The 15,670-nt window shown below is 31.3% G+C and overlaps 1 protein-coding gene across 1 annotated transcript in view; it reads left to right on the top strand.

Moving 5' to 3' along the window:
- The window catches only part of LOC132037102 (chaperone protein dnaJ C76, chloroplastic), a 5,360-nt gene extending 4,628 nt beyond the window's left edge, over window positions 1-732 (top strand). Inside the window, exon 10 of the mRNA XM_059427560.1 lies at window positions 701-732. Coding sequence (XP_059283543.1) covers window positions 701-732 — 32 coding nt within the window. The remainder of the gene's footprint in view (window positions 1-700) is intronic.
- The last annotated feature ends 14,938 nt before the right edge of the window (window positions 733-15,670 follow it).

The following is a 15,670-nucleotide window of genomic DNA, read 5'->3' as shown; positions in this document are numbered from 1 at the left end:
TACAGCTCAATAACCTTTCATTTTCTCCATAAAATTCTGTCCACAAATATTGAGATGATCAATATTCTCTGTGACTCCCCACACCCTACTTGTTTTACTTCCAACTCCACTATTTTTACCTAAAATGAGTAACTGAATTTATATATGATTGTTACCGCTGGGCTGTGACGGAATATTGTGCATTTTGGAACCTTTTTTCTTTTTTTTTTTGTTGTTTGGTGGTTGGGGGGGGGGGGGTGGTTCTAGTTACTACTAATACCACAGGCACGCACACATAGAAACTAACATAGTACTTAGGAGCCGTTTGGACATGGTTTCAATTTTCAAATCATGATTTGAAATCATGTTTGGACATGTAATTTGAATATCTTAAATTGTATTTTCTTTTATGGACATAAAAACCACACAAATTGTGGACTATCAAAATATTCCGAAACCATGGTTTCAAATCGCATGTCCAAACGCCTACTTATGATATTACTATTATTTGAAAATATAGGGTGTTTGTTAATTCTCAAACTAGTTTATAAGTAATTTTTCATTTATTTACATGTTTGATAGATATCAAGAGCATTTATATGTCATCAGTCATAATTAAACTACTCACCTCAACAAATTTTCAGCTTATACACACTTTTATTTGATAAACTTTTCTTTTACTATTTTATCTCTAATAATTTCTGCAATTTTCATGGTGCAGTTCCAGCTTACCGAGGACATGACCTTAGATAGGAGGTTATGAAGGACCCGCATTAGGGTATGCTAGTAGGTCGCAGCTTTTGATATATAGTCTATTGTTCATTTGATGCTTGTTACTATGTGTGTTGTTTCTTGTACTTCAATTATCTTATTTATCCGTGATACCATCGCTTTCTTTTTCTCGCATCGTTCTATCATGACTTGTTCGCTTTCTTTAGTTTCATTTTCATTTTGCTTTGAACTGCTTGCGCTTATCCGACCTTTTCTTGTTTTTCGAGCCGAGGTCTTCCGAAACAAATTTCCTATCTTCCGAGATAGGGGTAAGGTCTGCGTACACTTTACCCTCCTCAGACCCCCACATTGTGAGATTTCACTGGGTATGTTGTTGTTGTAATTTCTGCAATTCCCAATCTTCAATTTTTGTCATTCATCATTTTGTTTTCAGTATAAAGATATTACAAAATTTATATATTTTGTAAATAACTTCAGGAATGTTTAAGTCATTTTAGTATACTAAGTGCTTATAAATGTATTTTACTAACAAACCACCTGATTACAAAATATTCCTGAAGTTATTTACAAAATATATAAATTTTGTAATATATATATATATGTTTCAGCATTTACATTCAAACATGATAATTTATTTATAACATGAATCTCGACATTTGAAAGTGTCTTTCAACGCTTATATTTATTAACTACTTTTAATTGGCTAATCTGAATCAACCCTTCTATGTTTCTTACGTAAGACAACTTTTGTGAAATTGGATGTTTTAGCACGGTAATATTGAAAAAATCACATGTAAAATGAGTACTTAAACTCTCACTTCAATAATTTTTTTCGAGTCAAAGAACTCCATGGTCGATAGAAATTAAAGGATCACACTTTGAGGATAAATAATATCACCAACAAAACGCGTGTGTATCTGACCATTTGACAACAACTTTAAACCAAACTAATTAATTAAGCAGGTTCACCAATCACCAAATGACATTTCTACTTTGATTGGTTATATTCTAGGCTATACTTCAGGTACCAAATGCAGACAAACATGAAATATTTTTAAAAAGAATGCGGTTCACGTGGATGGGAAAGGTGTCATTCACGTGATTCACAATGATTCTTTCTGTTTGTTAATTTTCAATTGTTTATACTAACTAAAATGTGAAAGCCAAGATAAATCTGAGGTGATCATTCAGAAGTAGCATATGAAAAACAGTGAAGCACGTGACAAGAGTAACTTTTCCTTCCCTTTATGTTGAATCTGACTTTGAGCAACGGTCATAACACTTCAATTCAAATTTAGAGTTTTAAGTTTACATTTTAGAGAGATTCTATTGATTGTATTTGTACAAATGTTGGTTTGAAATTCTCACATATAACAGCTGGCTGGAAGAGGCGGGACCTATGCACTCCCACCCTTCGGAATTATATATATATATATATATATCTTGAGAAATTAGAATATATTTAATTGTGCACTCCGACAAACAAAAGCTATTTTGCCTTTGGGGCATTTTGGTTGAATCGCTACTTTCCTTACATGTTACCCTGGACGAACCCGAATGTCACTTTTTTAATTATTTTTTTTGAGCTTATTTTGAGGAAAACAATAGCGTTAAAACGAGCTCGCCGCATTCGAACCTCGCACCGTCACCACATGTCGCATAGCCTTAGTCACCGAGCTATCTCTTTCATTTGCTTCACCGTGTTAAATTTTATTTATTACATATATTTGACTTATATACTTGTATTTTCGCCACTGCTACAGTATTAGTGACCGGTCTGACATAGCATTATCCCTCAGTCGTCATTAAAATTTTGTTGGCGTTTATGTTAAGATAATAGTGCTCCCGGCGCCTTAAAATCCTGAGTCCGCCTTTGCTGGCTGGTATGGAACACGAATTTGGAGAATCTGTTGTTTTAGTATCAGAAATGTTCCATTAAGATAGATAGTTAGCATCTGATTTTCTTTTCTTTTGTTCACATTCGGTGTTTGATATCCTATGTGGGCTTCAACTAATACTGATTCACGCCCATTAATCCTTTTTGGAAGTAAAAATGCTCCCTACCGAAAATAATGGGAATTTTACATAAATGACTACACTTTGGGGGTTTAAATTTTGCCATAGCTACAGTTTCAATATTTACATTTCGTAGCTACAGTTACCCCGCTGTATTCAAAAAATGGCTCTCTCGTATTCATAAAATGTTTCAGTTAGCGCATTCATGAATACAAAATAATAAAAAAATTTCAAAAATTCTTTTCACCGTATAAGTCATACGTATTCAACTCCAACCGTATTCATGTCAAATGTTTTCATCTATAGCTACTTTTACATTGTATTTAAAACCGATTGTATACAAAAAAAAAAAAATCCTTCAAAATACACCCCAAAACATGCATTTTGCACTAAAAAAATTAATGAATACACTAAAAACTGAATACAAAGAATTAAATTTCACTATATTCATTTGTATACACTTCAAAACTCACCGTATTCAACAACAACTAACGAATACACTCAACAACAACCGACGAATACACTCAAAATCGAATACAAAAAATAAAATTCAACGTATCCGGAGAGAAGATGATGACGGAAGAAAGAAGTGGAAGGAGCAAGACCGATGGTGGTGACGGTACGGAGGAAAATGAGGTGGTGTGTCTTAATTCGACCCTTTTTAATTGATACATAATGGCTCATTTTGCTCTTCTCCATGTTCGGTAAGCTTCCCCAACTTCGTTTCTTTTTCCTCCATCCTTATTTCGAGATCGATGTTCCGTAAGCTTCCCCAACTTCTCGTTTCTTTTTCCTCCATCCTTATTTCTTGAGATCGATAAGAAGGGAAGGAGCCGAGGATGGCGGTGACGTCGCCACGGAGGTGGAGGTAAGAGAGAGAAAATGGAAGAGAGAGTAAGGGACGTTAGAGAGAGAGAGAGAGACAGACAGAGAGAGAGAGTTGTAGACGTTAGAAAGAGGAGGAAGAGGAGAGAGTTCTATTTTTACCTTAATAGCTAATAAGTGTCATTAACATACAACTTTTAGCTATGAGATGTAATTATTTTAAACTATAGCTACTATATATAAATATGTAATAGAGTTAGTTATGCTATGTAGAATTCCCGAAAATAATTCCATCAGTCAGCCTGAATTTTCTATCAGGTTTCCACAGAAAACAAAATTTTATACTTTTATTAATGGAAAAATAAAATTCGAGTCTGCTGTATAGACTATAGTGATACCCAGATTTGCAAAAAATTTGGACATAGCTAAAGAAAGAATTAATATAGAAAAGGTTATTAAAGAATTAATTTAGAAAAGGTTATTTATGGATCACTTTCTAAAACCATAATCGACAATATGATCGATCAAACTTGGGCAATTTGCACGACTGCTCTCGGTGGCGAAGATAGGATTTTTACTAAGGGGGTTTAAAATATGAAAAAGTAATCACATGAAAAAGTCAAAAGGGATTCAATGTCTAATATATATATATAAAAAATAATTTTAACCATGTATAAATAGTGTAATTTTCCTCCGAAGGGGGTCCCTTGGCCCTTCCTCCCTCTACCCCTGATTGCCCTTATTCGAGGGTGGTCTTTAATTTTTGCCCCTTAAATTGCTGGTATTTAATTTTGCCTATCGCCTAAAAACCCATGGGTTTCGAGTTCGAACCCCCACTCAGTCAAAAATTAAAATAAAATTCGCAAGGCAGAATTTGCCTGTAAAACTCTACCTTGTAACGCATAATTTGCCTTAAGGTAGCAAACTCTACCTTTCCTTATAAAGGAAAATTTTCCTTCAGGCATAAGACAAAAAGGCATAAAGTAGAGTTTGAATCTAAAACTTTGTCTTGCGCTTTTTTTTTAAAATTTTTTTTGCCAAAGTAGGGGTTCGAACTCAGAACCCATGGATTTTTAGGCGACGGACAAAAATTAAAGACAAGTGCCTTTGAAGAGCAATCCGCGCAAAAAAAAAAAATCGAACTTTGGTATTTCCCAACTTTATAGGCCCCAATTAATCAGCCCATTTCAACTTACGTGATACCACATCTAATGATGGAGGGCCTCAAAATTTTGAGCGGGAGAGAGAGAGAGTCCAGTTTCTGATTGTTTTAGACGAGAAGTAACGCTTCGGCCCATTAGCCAATTTCATGACTTACGAGAACGGCCTTTGAAGTAGGTGCTCTTGCTTTTTTTTTTTTTTTTTATCGGTTTGGCTCATGAATAAAACTTCAAGTTCAACTAATTTTGTTCGATGGCCAATACTTTTGACTTTTGAACTTGTATGTTTCCCATGGCAAATGAGGGTTAAAAATTCAAGATCATCCATTTTCAAGTTCATTGGATGTAATTTCCTTTTTTTTTTTTTTTATGTCATTTCGACCTTTATCTTCAGGATCTTTATACAAATAGCCGGTTGGATTCAATATTTAATGTTTTAACTGATATTTATAAATTATACACTACATATAGACGAATATACATAAATTATACTTCCGCCGACGATTTTTAATTTAAGCGGTTGAATGGGTGACTATTTAGGTCATTTCTTCTTTATCGCTCTTCAATCATCATCCGTCCCTACTCCTTTCTTTGCCCTTCACGATTTTCTCTTTCGAGTGAGTCAAAGTCAAGTAATCAATCTCGAACGTTTAATTTTCACATGACATTTCTTTTTATTAACTTTTGTCAAGGGTAAGCAAATGTCTACAAATATTTCTACTGAATAACAAAATCAGAATTAAGTATAGAGGTCTTGATAATTTCTTTTTGTGGAAAATTACTTATACCCATAAGAGTAAGACTTGAACATATCAAATTATACTATCGCTATTGATGACGGTATTCCTTTTGATATAAAAGTATAATAATACAATTAAAAAGGAGCAGATCAAATCCTTCACCTCACCCATTCTTGTCTTTGAGGAATAATTCAATATTATGAAAATAATGAATTAGCCAACATATAATTTGACGTCCTTTATCTCCAGGGAGTGTAAAGCGGAGCAAGAACCGGTCTTTCTGACTTTTAACCAATAGATTATTAATTAATTAAACTTAAATAATTGAAGAACCTGCTTATTTATCATCAATGAAAGCTCTGGTGAATCTCATCTCTTTGTTAATTAAACCTTCCATAATATCTTATGCTTTCACTTGAAACAACCATTTATTGCTAAAATTTCCTTTTTGCTTTATCTGGTATTTCTTTTATTTTACATATACATCTAAAATTATTTTATGTAAAGATATTTTTAGAAGTTCATATATTATGGCCTTGAAGTACTCCTATATCTCAGTGAAGTTTTGGATTTGATTTTGAAATAGAAATTATTGTTCTGATTTCTTTCTTGTAATAATTCAACTTATGGAGTGGTTGGTAATATTCTAATACCTTAATCCTACTACAGTCAAACCTCTCTATAATAGCAGCGTTTGTCCGACAATTTCATGACTGCTATAGTTGCTATTGTGGGGTGTTGTTATATATGTATACTGACATTTGATGTATAGATCTCATTTACCTGTTATAAACAAAAGTACGCAAACAATTATTTTTTCTGTACTTTTTATGTTAGAAACGAAAACAATATACTTGTTAATTTTAAATCTGAATTGATTTTCATATCTCATTAATTAAAAATTGAAAATATTAATAAATTACTATAGTTGTAACATACCGATAAAGATTAAAATCTAAGGAACATATGCATTTAAAATTAATTGAGAAGTTAAATATTTCAAGTTTGATGTAAGAATTCCTCAATTGTAGAAAGTTTCGCAAATTCTAGTCTCTTAATGATAATATAGCGCTTGAATTGACGAAGAATTTTGTCCAAACTTTCAGCAACAGGGAATTCAATAGCTTTCCTTTCGAAGGTTGTCTAAGAGCTTAACAGTTATCTCTTCTATCTCACCCCACGTAGCACTAGGTTGAGGCTCTTCATCAACACTATCATTGTTGCGGAGGAAATACGTGATTTTGAAAATTTTCAAGATTAAATCAAATTACTATGAGAAATATCCGTACTTAAAATTTACTATATGCATGACATTAATGATGATTACTATAAATATTTTAATATTTTATTTTTATACATAATATATTTCTTACAAAATATTATTACACAAATATTTGAGTATCTCGTTATAGAGAGGTAATTTTACAAAGAAAGTGTTATAATGAATGTCGTTGTTATAACTACAATGTTGTTATAGAGAAGTAAACTATAACATAAAAAATCGGTTCCGGAGAAAATCAGTCCGCTATAGTGAAATGTTGTTATAACGAATGACAATTATAGAGAGGTTTGACTGTAGAATAATTAGTCATCCACTAATTAATCTGGTTGTTAACAAGAATTGCAAAAAGAAAGGAAAAAAAAAAGGGAATTGTTATAAAATAATAAAGCAGAAGAAATATTGTAGAGAAAGAGAGATGAGAACATTTCTATTTATAGTAGAAAACTGACTTGATCCAAAATTATTAATCCTAATTTCTCTCTTAAAGATAGACATCCATAATAAATGATATTTATCTATAACATGATAGACATCCATAATAAAATAATATTTATCTATAACACTCCCCCTTGGATGTCTATTTGATAGATAATGTGCATCATTAAAAACTTATTAGAAAAAACCCAGTGGGAAAGATTTTAGTGAAGGAAAAAGAGTACACATTTCTAATAATACGCATTTTGGCTACCTCATTAAAACCTTACCAGGAAAATCCAATTGGGACAAAACCTTGGTTAAAGGAAAAAGAGTACAACGCGTATTAACTTCCACTGATGAGAACATCAATCCAATACTTGAATCTTCGCATTCCAATCTTGTGTACCATCTTCTCAAAAGTTGCAGTTGGTAGAGACATGGTGAACAAATCAATCATATTATCACCTGAACTAATCTGTTGGAGATCGTGTGTGAAGAACAACTTTGGTTAAACATGCCTTGTCCTAATGTCCTTTTATGAATCCTTTCTTTAGTTGGGCTATGTATCGATCTTGCATCTTGCCTTTTTGATGAGTCGTACTCAAGATGTAATATTGTTGAAATCACTCCAAGTGCATTTCTGACTTGCTTCATAAACAAATGTTATCTTTATATGATTTGATTGTCATGTAGAACAACATCGTATGACTGTAATCCCTCATAGTCATAGCAAAATATATAAATGCATCAATTAGGTAAAGATATGGCACTTCGTTAGACCAAAGAATTCTGTAAGTTTCTCATTTCAACTTCTTTCAGCAAGTAATCTATTGCTTGTGGAAACTCTTCAAGAGTTCGAATAATATTCAAGTAATCATTTTACACTCATAAAGACATAAGAATGGTAGAGTCATGTGTACCCTTAGTCAATGAATACTCATTATGATAAAATCACATTCACCTTGCTTGATTTAATTCATATAAGAATTATGAAAGATTTTTAGAACTCGTATATGCTTTAGGCATTTAAAATTCTTCAAGAGTTTTCACATAAATTTTGTCAAGTGACAATATCCATTAATATTTAAATGCGTGACATTTTCTGTTGTCTGGATTGCATGTCCAATAAGCTTGAAGCTTATCAAAATGCGTCATTTCACTTGGTAATAATGTCTATGTTAGCATGCTTTATAGATATAGAATTCAGCTCCTCACAATCTTTTACAATATTGTGCTATATTGTACCAAAGATATCGTCAACGATATATCATTTGTAGTTCACAATGTGACATAACTTATTGAGATCTCATCACTTTCATTATTTTAGGTGCCTAAACCTCTCATGAGGTTTCATAAAGTGTTATGTCGTACGTTATTCAAGAGCTCATTGCCTCCTCATTATGACCATTTTGTTCATTTTCTCCTCTCCCTTTCAATGATTATTTCATTTGGAACCGATTGATCTACCATGCTTCATGCATGTTGTATAATTTGTCCTTCAAGGACATTAATATTAATAGGAGCATTTTGGAGCTGAAATATGAAACTAGTTTTGGGTCAGCAAATGCTTCTAGCATTTAACTTGAATTACTTTTAGAATGAGGATCATAAATGATAATTCACACATATTTCCTAGCTACTTATTCTCTCCCCCTTATGTTAGAAAAACTAACATATATCGCATCTTCTTTGGGGGAATTCATCGTTGTGCATCTATATATATTGCACATCAAAAGCTATTAGATGGAAAATATTTGGTTTCTGACCCTAAACCAATTGTTAGGGAAGAATTTATCATAATTTATTGATCTGATGCATACAAGTGATGTTGTATGCAATATATCGTATCTCAGATCAGCACATGAAGCTTTGTTCTCATAAGCAATGGTTTAGCTATTTATTGGAGGCATTCAACGCCAACCCAGCTTGGATATAAACCAGCATATCAAGATGGATTGTCTTGATTACATAATCTGGAAATTGTGTTCTTAACTCAACTATTTTGAGCAAGTTATTTTGTAAATGTTAAATTGCAGGTTGACAATAAGCACACATGTGATCATCTCATTAATGCATCTATTTAAGATATCATATAACAGGTGAACGGGCCCGTATTGACCTTTTATATTTTTCCAAAATTTTGGAAATTCAATCACAACATTAGCTAGTATAATCAACTTATCATGAGAACAAGCAACACAAATAAACTGTTGAAGAATCTTCTAGTTCTTCCATATATGTCGAATACTCAATCTGCACATTTATTTGAATCGAGATGACAAAATTGCTCATGCCAACTGATAAAACTATTTATACAAGTAAACTTCAAGTTTACATGACATGTGCTATTTGATTTAGTAAACTTCTGATTTACTATGACATAAGTTTCTTTTTGTATGAATAAACTTCTGGTTTACTGTGGCATGTGATTCATCATGCTATATTTGTGTAGTACAATTTGGAGAATAAGGCGGGTGATCTTTCAAATATATATTTCTTACCCACTATGATTTTGAAGATATTTAATCCTCCAACCATTTATAGCTTCAATATGATAGCCATTTACTTTAGTAAACTTAGGGTTTACTACAACTTGTGTTTCGATCATAACACCTTCGTATATTACAATCTAGAACGAATGACATAATACTATATAAGCTCTTCAGGAGCCTTTAGTTTATTTTATGTAATCACATATTGTTTGGACACTACTAGGGCCATGATCTTCTAGAGAGATAGTTAGCTCTTCTGGAGCCTTTAATTGATTTTGTACTATCAAATATTACCCTGACGTCGCTAGTGTCATGACAAAAAAAATATATTGCAGCCAAATGAATATTATAAAGACATTCTTAAATTAATAAATGACAAAAAGTAAGCATTAAGCTATATAGTCTTTGATACTTCTATCAACTTTTATGGTAAATATCTCCTTCAGGGGAATACCCATTAATATCCGAATAGTTTGTATCAAAGCCGCAACCACATAATTATTTCTTTCTTCAGGAAATTTTTGTATGAATTGTTATTTCCTTCTGGAAAATCAGCAAGTAAACATAATATATTAATGTGGTTATAGTAGAAAGTATTCTACAAAATTTGTATCCTTTTGTCTTAGAATGATACATAATAAAAATATCCAATATGATTAGACCTACGGCAGGTACGTGCAACAATGACCTTTATACCACAAAATAACATTTATATCCTTTGTTATTTATCTCTTTAGGAACTTGTGGAACGAAACTTGAAGCTTTATACATAATTTTCAATAGCTCATTATTTCTCTTAACTACAAGAAAACACCGTTTTAATATATTCCTCAAACCTTTTTTTGCTTGTCAAAAGTCATACCAATACTTCTAAACAACCAAAATACTTATAGAACCATTCCTTAGTAGTAAGTTACGTAACACCAAGGCATGCTAGTAATTTGCTAATGAAGTTGCTGACAACTTTAAAATCTCGAGTTAACTAATTATATCCACCAACAAACTGCTAACAACTTACTTCCCCTAAACATGCATATAATACCAAATTAATGATCAACAGGAATAAGTTCACATCATATGATTCCTACAAAATCAAACTAGCAAAGGGAAGGGACAAAAGCATATTTCCACTTAATATAGTGAAAGAAGGCAATTTATGAGTTCCAGTGCAAACAAAAATAAGGCTAATCAGATGCCTTTTCCTTTTAACAAATACAGATATTATATCAGTCTCAAAAAATTACACATAAAACCTATAGCCAGTTCCAAATTTAGCATAAATAACGGAAAACATAATTTATACCTTGAATATGAGCATTGGAGAATTACCAATTCAAACTTTCTCCTAAAACGATTTCATCAGACATTGATCTTACCTTTAGCTTTGGATATAACTTTAAAGTTCGTCGAACAATCAATAGCTTTAAGCTTTCAAGTTAATGGCCCAAACAGTTCACAGTAGCAAAACCCATAACTAATATTTAGATCAACTTTACTTCAACACACTAATCTGTTTATTAGAATAATGTAATAGTGTATTTACCAACAAAGTACAAAAATCAACAGTTGCCTATTTTCTTATTAGAAGCTTACAGTGAGAGCCATAAAGTCAATCAATATATGAAGAAAATTGAAAAAGAGTTAAATTAAGATAATCTCGATTTCTATGAAAACAGAAAATCTAATTTCTAATTAAATAATTCTACTTTAATCCAAAACCAACTAGAAATATGTAGTTGAAAATAAATTGATTCAGTTGGTATAATATGTTTTCTGCTACTATAAGACATAGCATTGCCAAGTAGTTGCTAAATAACAGGAAAGAAAACAACTTGAACCACAACACATAAATCCATAATAAACTAACGAAAGCACCGACCAAGTGACTTTGGGAGTAAATTTCAGATTTACGATTTTGGGAGTAAATTTTAAATGTTTTAATGCTTTAGGAGTAATGCACAGAATATTTATAATATTTTTTTCGAATTGGTCTACCTCTTCTAGAGGCGCGTCGTGATAGCTTCACAACCAAGTGCACATTAGTATTTAAAAACTTTACTAAGCATTGTCACATTTACTTCAGGGAATAGATATATATTTGTTACGTCTAGTAAAACTTCTCATTCTTCAGGAATGAAACATAATCATCTGAACGTGTCTTAAGCATACCAAATTATGATAGCTTAAAGCTCGTTTAAGATATTGCTACTTCAGGAGCAAATCGAGGCATATATATAATATAGAGATTTTTTTTTCACTAACATATTTTCCATAATCATAAAAAGCCAGTAAAAATATTATCACTTTTAGTGATTAACAAAGACATGAAATATGTTACCACTTCTGGTGGTTGTACATTTTTTTTTATGAACTCTGCCGAAGTTCAAACCAAAGTAGCGTTAATATCATAATATTTCTCGATGTCTCATCACGTATTGCTCTTCAGGAGCAGTTTTGATGCTTTTGAAATTCTTGTCAGCATGAACCCCAGCGACCAAAATATTGATTACAGTCAGCCAAAATCCCTAAACGAATATAAAATAGATTAGGCTAATATAAATAAGCTTTTTTCCGTAAATTGCATCAAGAAAAATAATAGCATCGTACACATATTAAAATCTGCACTTGTACATAGCTATAAGATTCTTTTTCCTTATAAATTATAAAAAATAGAAATAATTTGTAGTTTGTAGAGCCATATAATAACAAACTTCACTAGCTCTATATAATTTTATCTTATGGAGTTATCTTGTGGTAGATTTTCAAAAACCTCAGCAAAATGGCTTGCTTCCCCCACAATACTTTAAGAATCAAGATAAGAAATTAATAATACAAATCATATATATACCTTTGGAACGAGTAAGTGGAAAATATTCGGCGGCTTTATATTATTGCTCAATTCCTCAATTGGTTAGAGTTTCGTCTTTGATAGCGTTTTTTCTAAAATAATAAAGTAGAAGAAATATTGTAGAGAAAGAAAGAAGAGAGTTCTTATTTCTTTTTGAGGGGTCAAAATACAATGAAGGGAACATCTCTATTTATAGTAGAAAACTGACTTGGTCCAAAGTTACTAATCCTAATTTCTCTCTTAAAGATAGACATCCATAATAAATGATAATTATCTATAACATGATAGACATTCATAATAAATAATATTTGTCTATAACAGGAATCTAATACAACCTTGATTTTACAACCAACTTTATTCTTATTATCCAAAGATCATTCGTGTCATCCTTTAGTTACGTTGTTTTTAATTGGAATTTTTTTTAAAAAAAAATAGCTGGCGCATAACAACCTTCTTTCCATCATATCATATTAATAAAGTTTTCTTTGTTACATGTTTAAGAGTCTCAGTAAGACAGTAACCATTAAAATAGTTGGATATCATACCATTATATTTTTCAGACGTCCACAAGTCCAATTATTAAATCTTCTACGGTTGCTTGCACTTGAGATTTTAAAAGCTAAGTAACTCCACTTTTAGTATCTTGTGTAATTAGTCGCAATTTTTTTAAAAAGTGTTCACTTTTTGAGGTTTCCTACTTCTCCCAACATCTTAATGAATCCTGAGGCTCGGGCTGGGATAGATATAGTGTGATGCCATGATCAAAGGCGGACCGATGAGGACGGCCCAACTTTATTCTTATTATCAAAGATCATTCGTGTCATCCTTTAGAAGAATTGTTTTTAATTGGCTTTTAGGATAAGCAACCTTCTTTCCATCATATTAATAAGTTTTCTTTTTACATATTTTACGAAGAAAGATAACCATTGGATATCATAATATTTACAGACGTTCCACGAGTACGAATAAACAGTTGTTTGCAGGATTTAAGCTAAGCTTTTATAAAGTCGCAAATTTTTTAAAAAAGTATTCACTTTTTGATACAACATCTTAATTTACAGGTACCACACTTTTGATTGGACGAAAAAAATATGTGCCATTTTTTTTGGCTTTGGATTGTAACGCTTTAAACATTTAAATCCTTAGTTATTTCCACCCTGTCTAAATACATTCGAACCATCAAACTAATTACTTGAGATTTGTATTGCACGAAAATATCATCAAGCTACAAGTTTTACCGTAAGAATAAACCGATTATTTTTTCGATGCTTTAATTTGCAAGTTCGCAATTTCTTCTTAATATAGCTAATATAACCATGACGTGGCCAGGCAAGTGTTTTCTTTTTCTTTATTAAGACTAATTATTATGCAGATATTAATATTTCTTGTCAAACTCATGAACTGTTCATTTCATATTTTTTTCTTTTATTTATATTTCTCTCTCTTCAAATTTCTTCTTTATTTTTGCCGTTATCTGATTCTTTAGTATTAGGCTGTTCCAAATCTGCAATAATAAAGAAATCAGCGCATGTTGTAAACAGTTGACTTTTAAGATATAGGTAGGTTTAAAATCAAGAACTGGATGAATAAAATGTGTTATCTTAGCTAAGCTGTTGATTAGATCTGCGCAAATATCGGAAAATTAAATATTTTAAACTTGCCTTAAAAAAAGACTTGAGCAAAGAATAGAGGTGAACACAGAAATAAAGGTCACTATTAATTAATAACAAGTCGTTGTTTGTAATTCATTAGCAAAAACGGTCCATTACAACACGTAAACGATGACACACATAAAAGACACGGTTTGAAGCATGGTTTATTTCTTTTTGTGCTACTTATTCAGTGTTCAAAATTTATTATAGCTTGATTAATTTGAATTTATGTTGTATAAAATTCATTAAAGGTAAAAGCATTGCCGCTAGGAATAACCGTTTCTTCATTCATAGAGCTTGAACCTGCGACCTTTCATTAAGAATGGAGGAATTATATTTATCTAGGGCGGATTTAAAAGAATCTTTATTAAGAATGGAATTATATTTATCTCAGCCGTCACCATATCCTCGGCGGTGTTTAAATCATGATTCACCTTTGATCTTTAGTCTATTTCACCTTTTTTAAATCTTCTACTCTAAGTAATGTATCGTCGGGAATACTGTTGATCCTCTTTTGAATATGGTGAAGAAAATAATATACCATATAAATATCATCTAAAATTTTATATATCTAATTGTTATAGGTTAATTAGAAGTGTAATATAATCATACTGCTATTTTAGTTCTCTAGTTTTTTGTATATTTGACTTCTCATCACATCAGAAGTCTGTTATGTTAATCAAAGGGCAAAACTAATGTGAACCAAACTTCATGATTGAAGATTCGCTAGGATCCCTATGACTTGCCATAATAATTAAATAGTACATAGGGAATGTTTCTTTTCTCTAGGTTGTGCATTATTTGGATTAAATAGAAAAAATAAATTGTATCAAAAGAAATTATTATTTAATTCGGTTTTTTGGTTTAATTTGGATGAAAAATTTAAGAAAAAGATTATTTAGTGGTTTGGTTTGAAATTTTAGATAAACATCGAAAAAACAAATTATTTAACATATCAAATATATGTACATATTCTCTTTCTATAAACCATATTTGATGTTTAGCATATGGTCAGTAAGGGATCTACTACGATTAGTTAACTGCCTACATTTTATTTTGTGTACAAGTATATTCTTGTTCGCTTGCTGCATTTTTTATTTTATAGGAGATTAGGGATGTTTTATTGCTTAACTAAATATGTATTACTATCTTATAGTTATCACTTATCAGCATTGTTCATTAGTTCAGTCATGTGCATTGAATGTAGAAAAAAAAAAAAAGAATTTAAGAAATTTGATATTGCTACTTCTTATCCTTTATAATAATAGTGACTATTTTTTCGTCATCCAAACATAACCATTTGATTATAATGGTCCAATATATATTATCTTTGTATGATACGATATAGTAATCGAAAATCTTAATCGAGCGGCAAAGAGAAAAATTGAACTAAAGTAAAAGCATTTTAATGCAAATTGGATGATTTTTTATTTTTAATTGAAATCTTAAAAATCGAAACCAAATAACGTAGAACCAATCCGAAAAACCAAATCCACATCCCCCGCTTTTCTCTGTAAAATAAATCTT

This window comes from Lycium ferocissimum, chromosome 11 (assembly GCF_029784015.1).
Source record: "Lycium ferocissimum isolate CSIRO_LF1 chromosome 11, AGI_CSIRO_Lferr_CH_V1, whole genome shotgun sequence".
Classification (NCBI taxonomy): domain Eukaryota; kingdom Viridiplantae; phylum Streptophyta; class Magnoliopsida; order Solanales; family Solanaceae; genus Lycium; species Lycium ferocissimum.
Note: the sequence above shows the minus strand (reverse complement) of the source record. Positions and strands in the feature narration are given on the sequence as shown.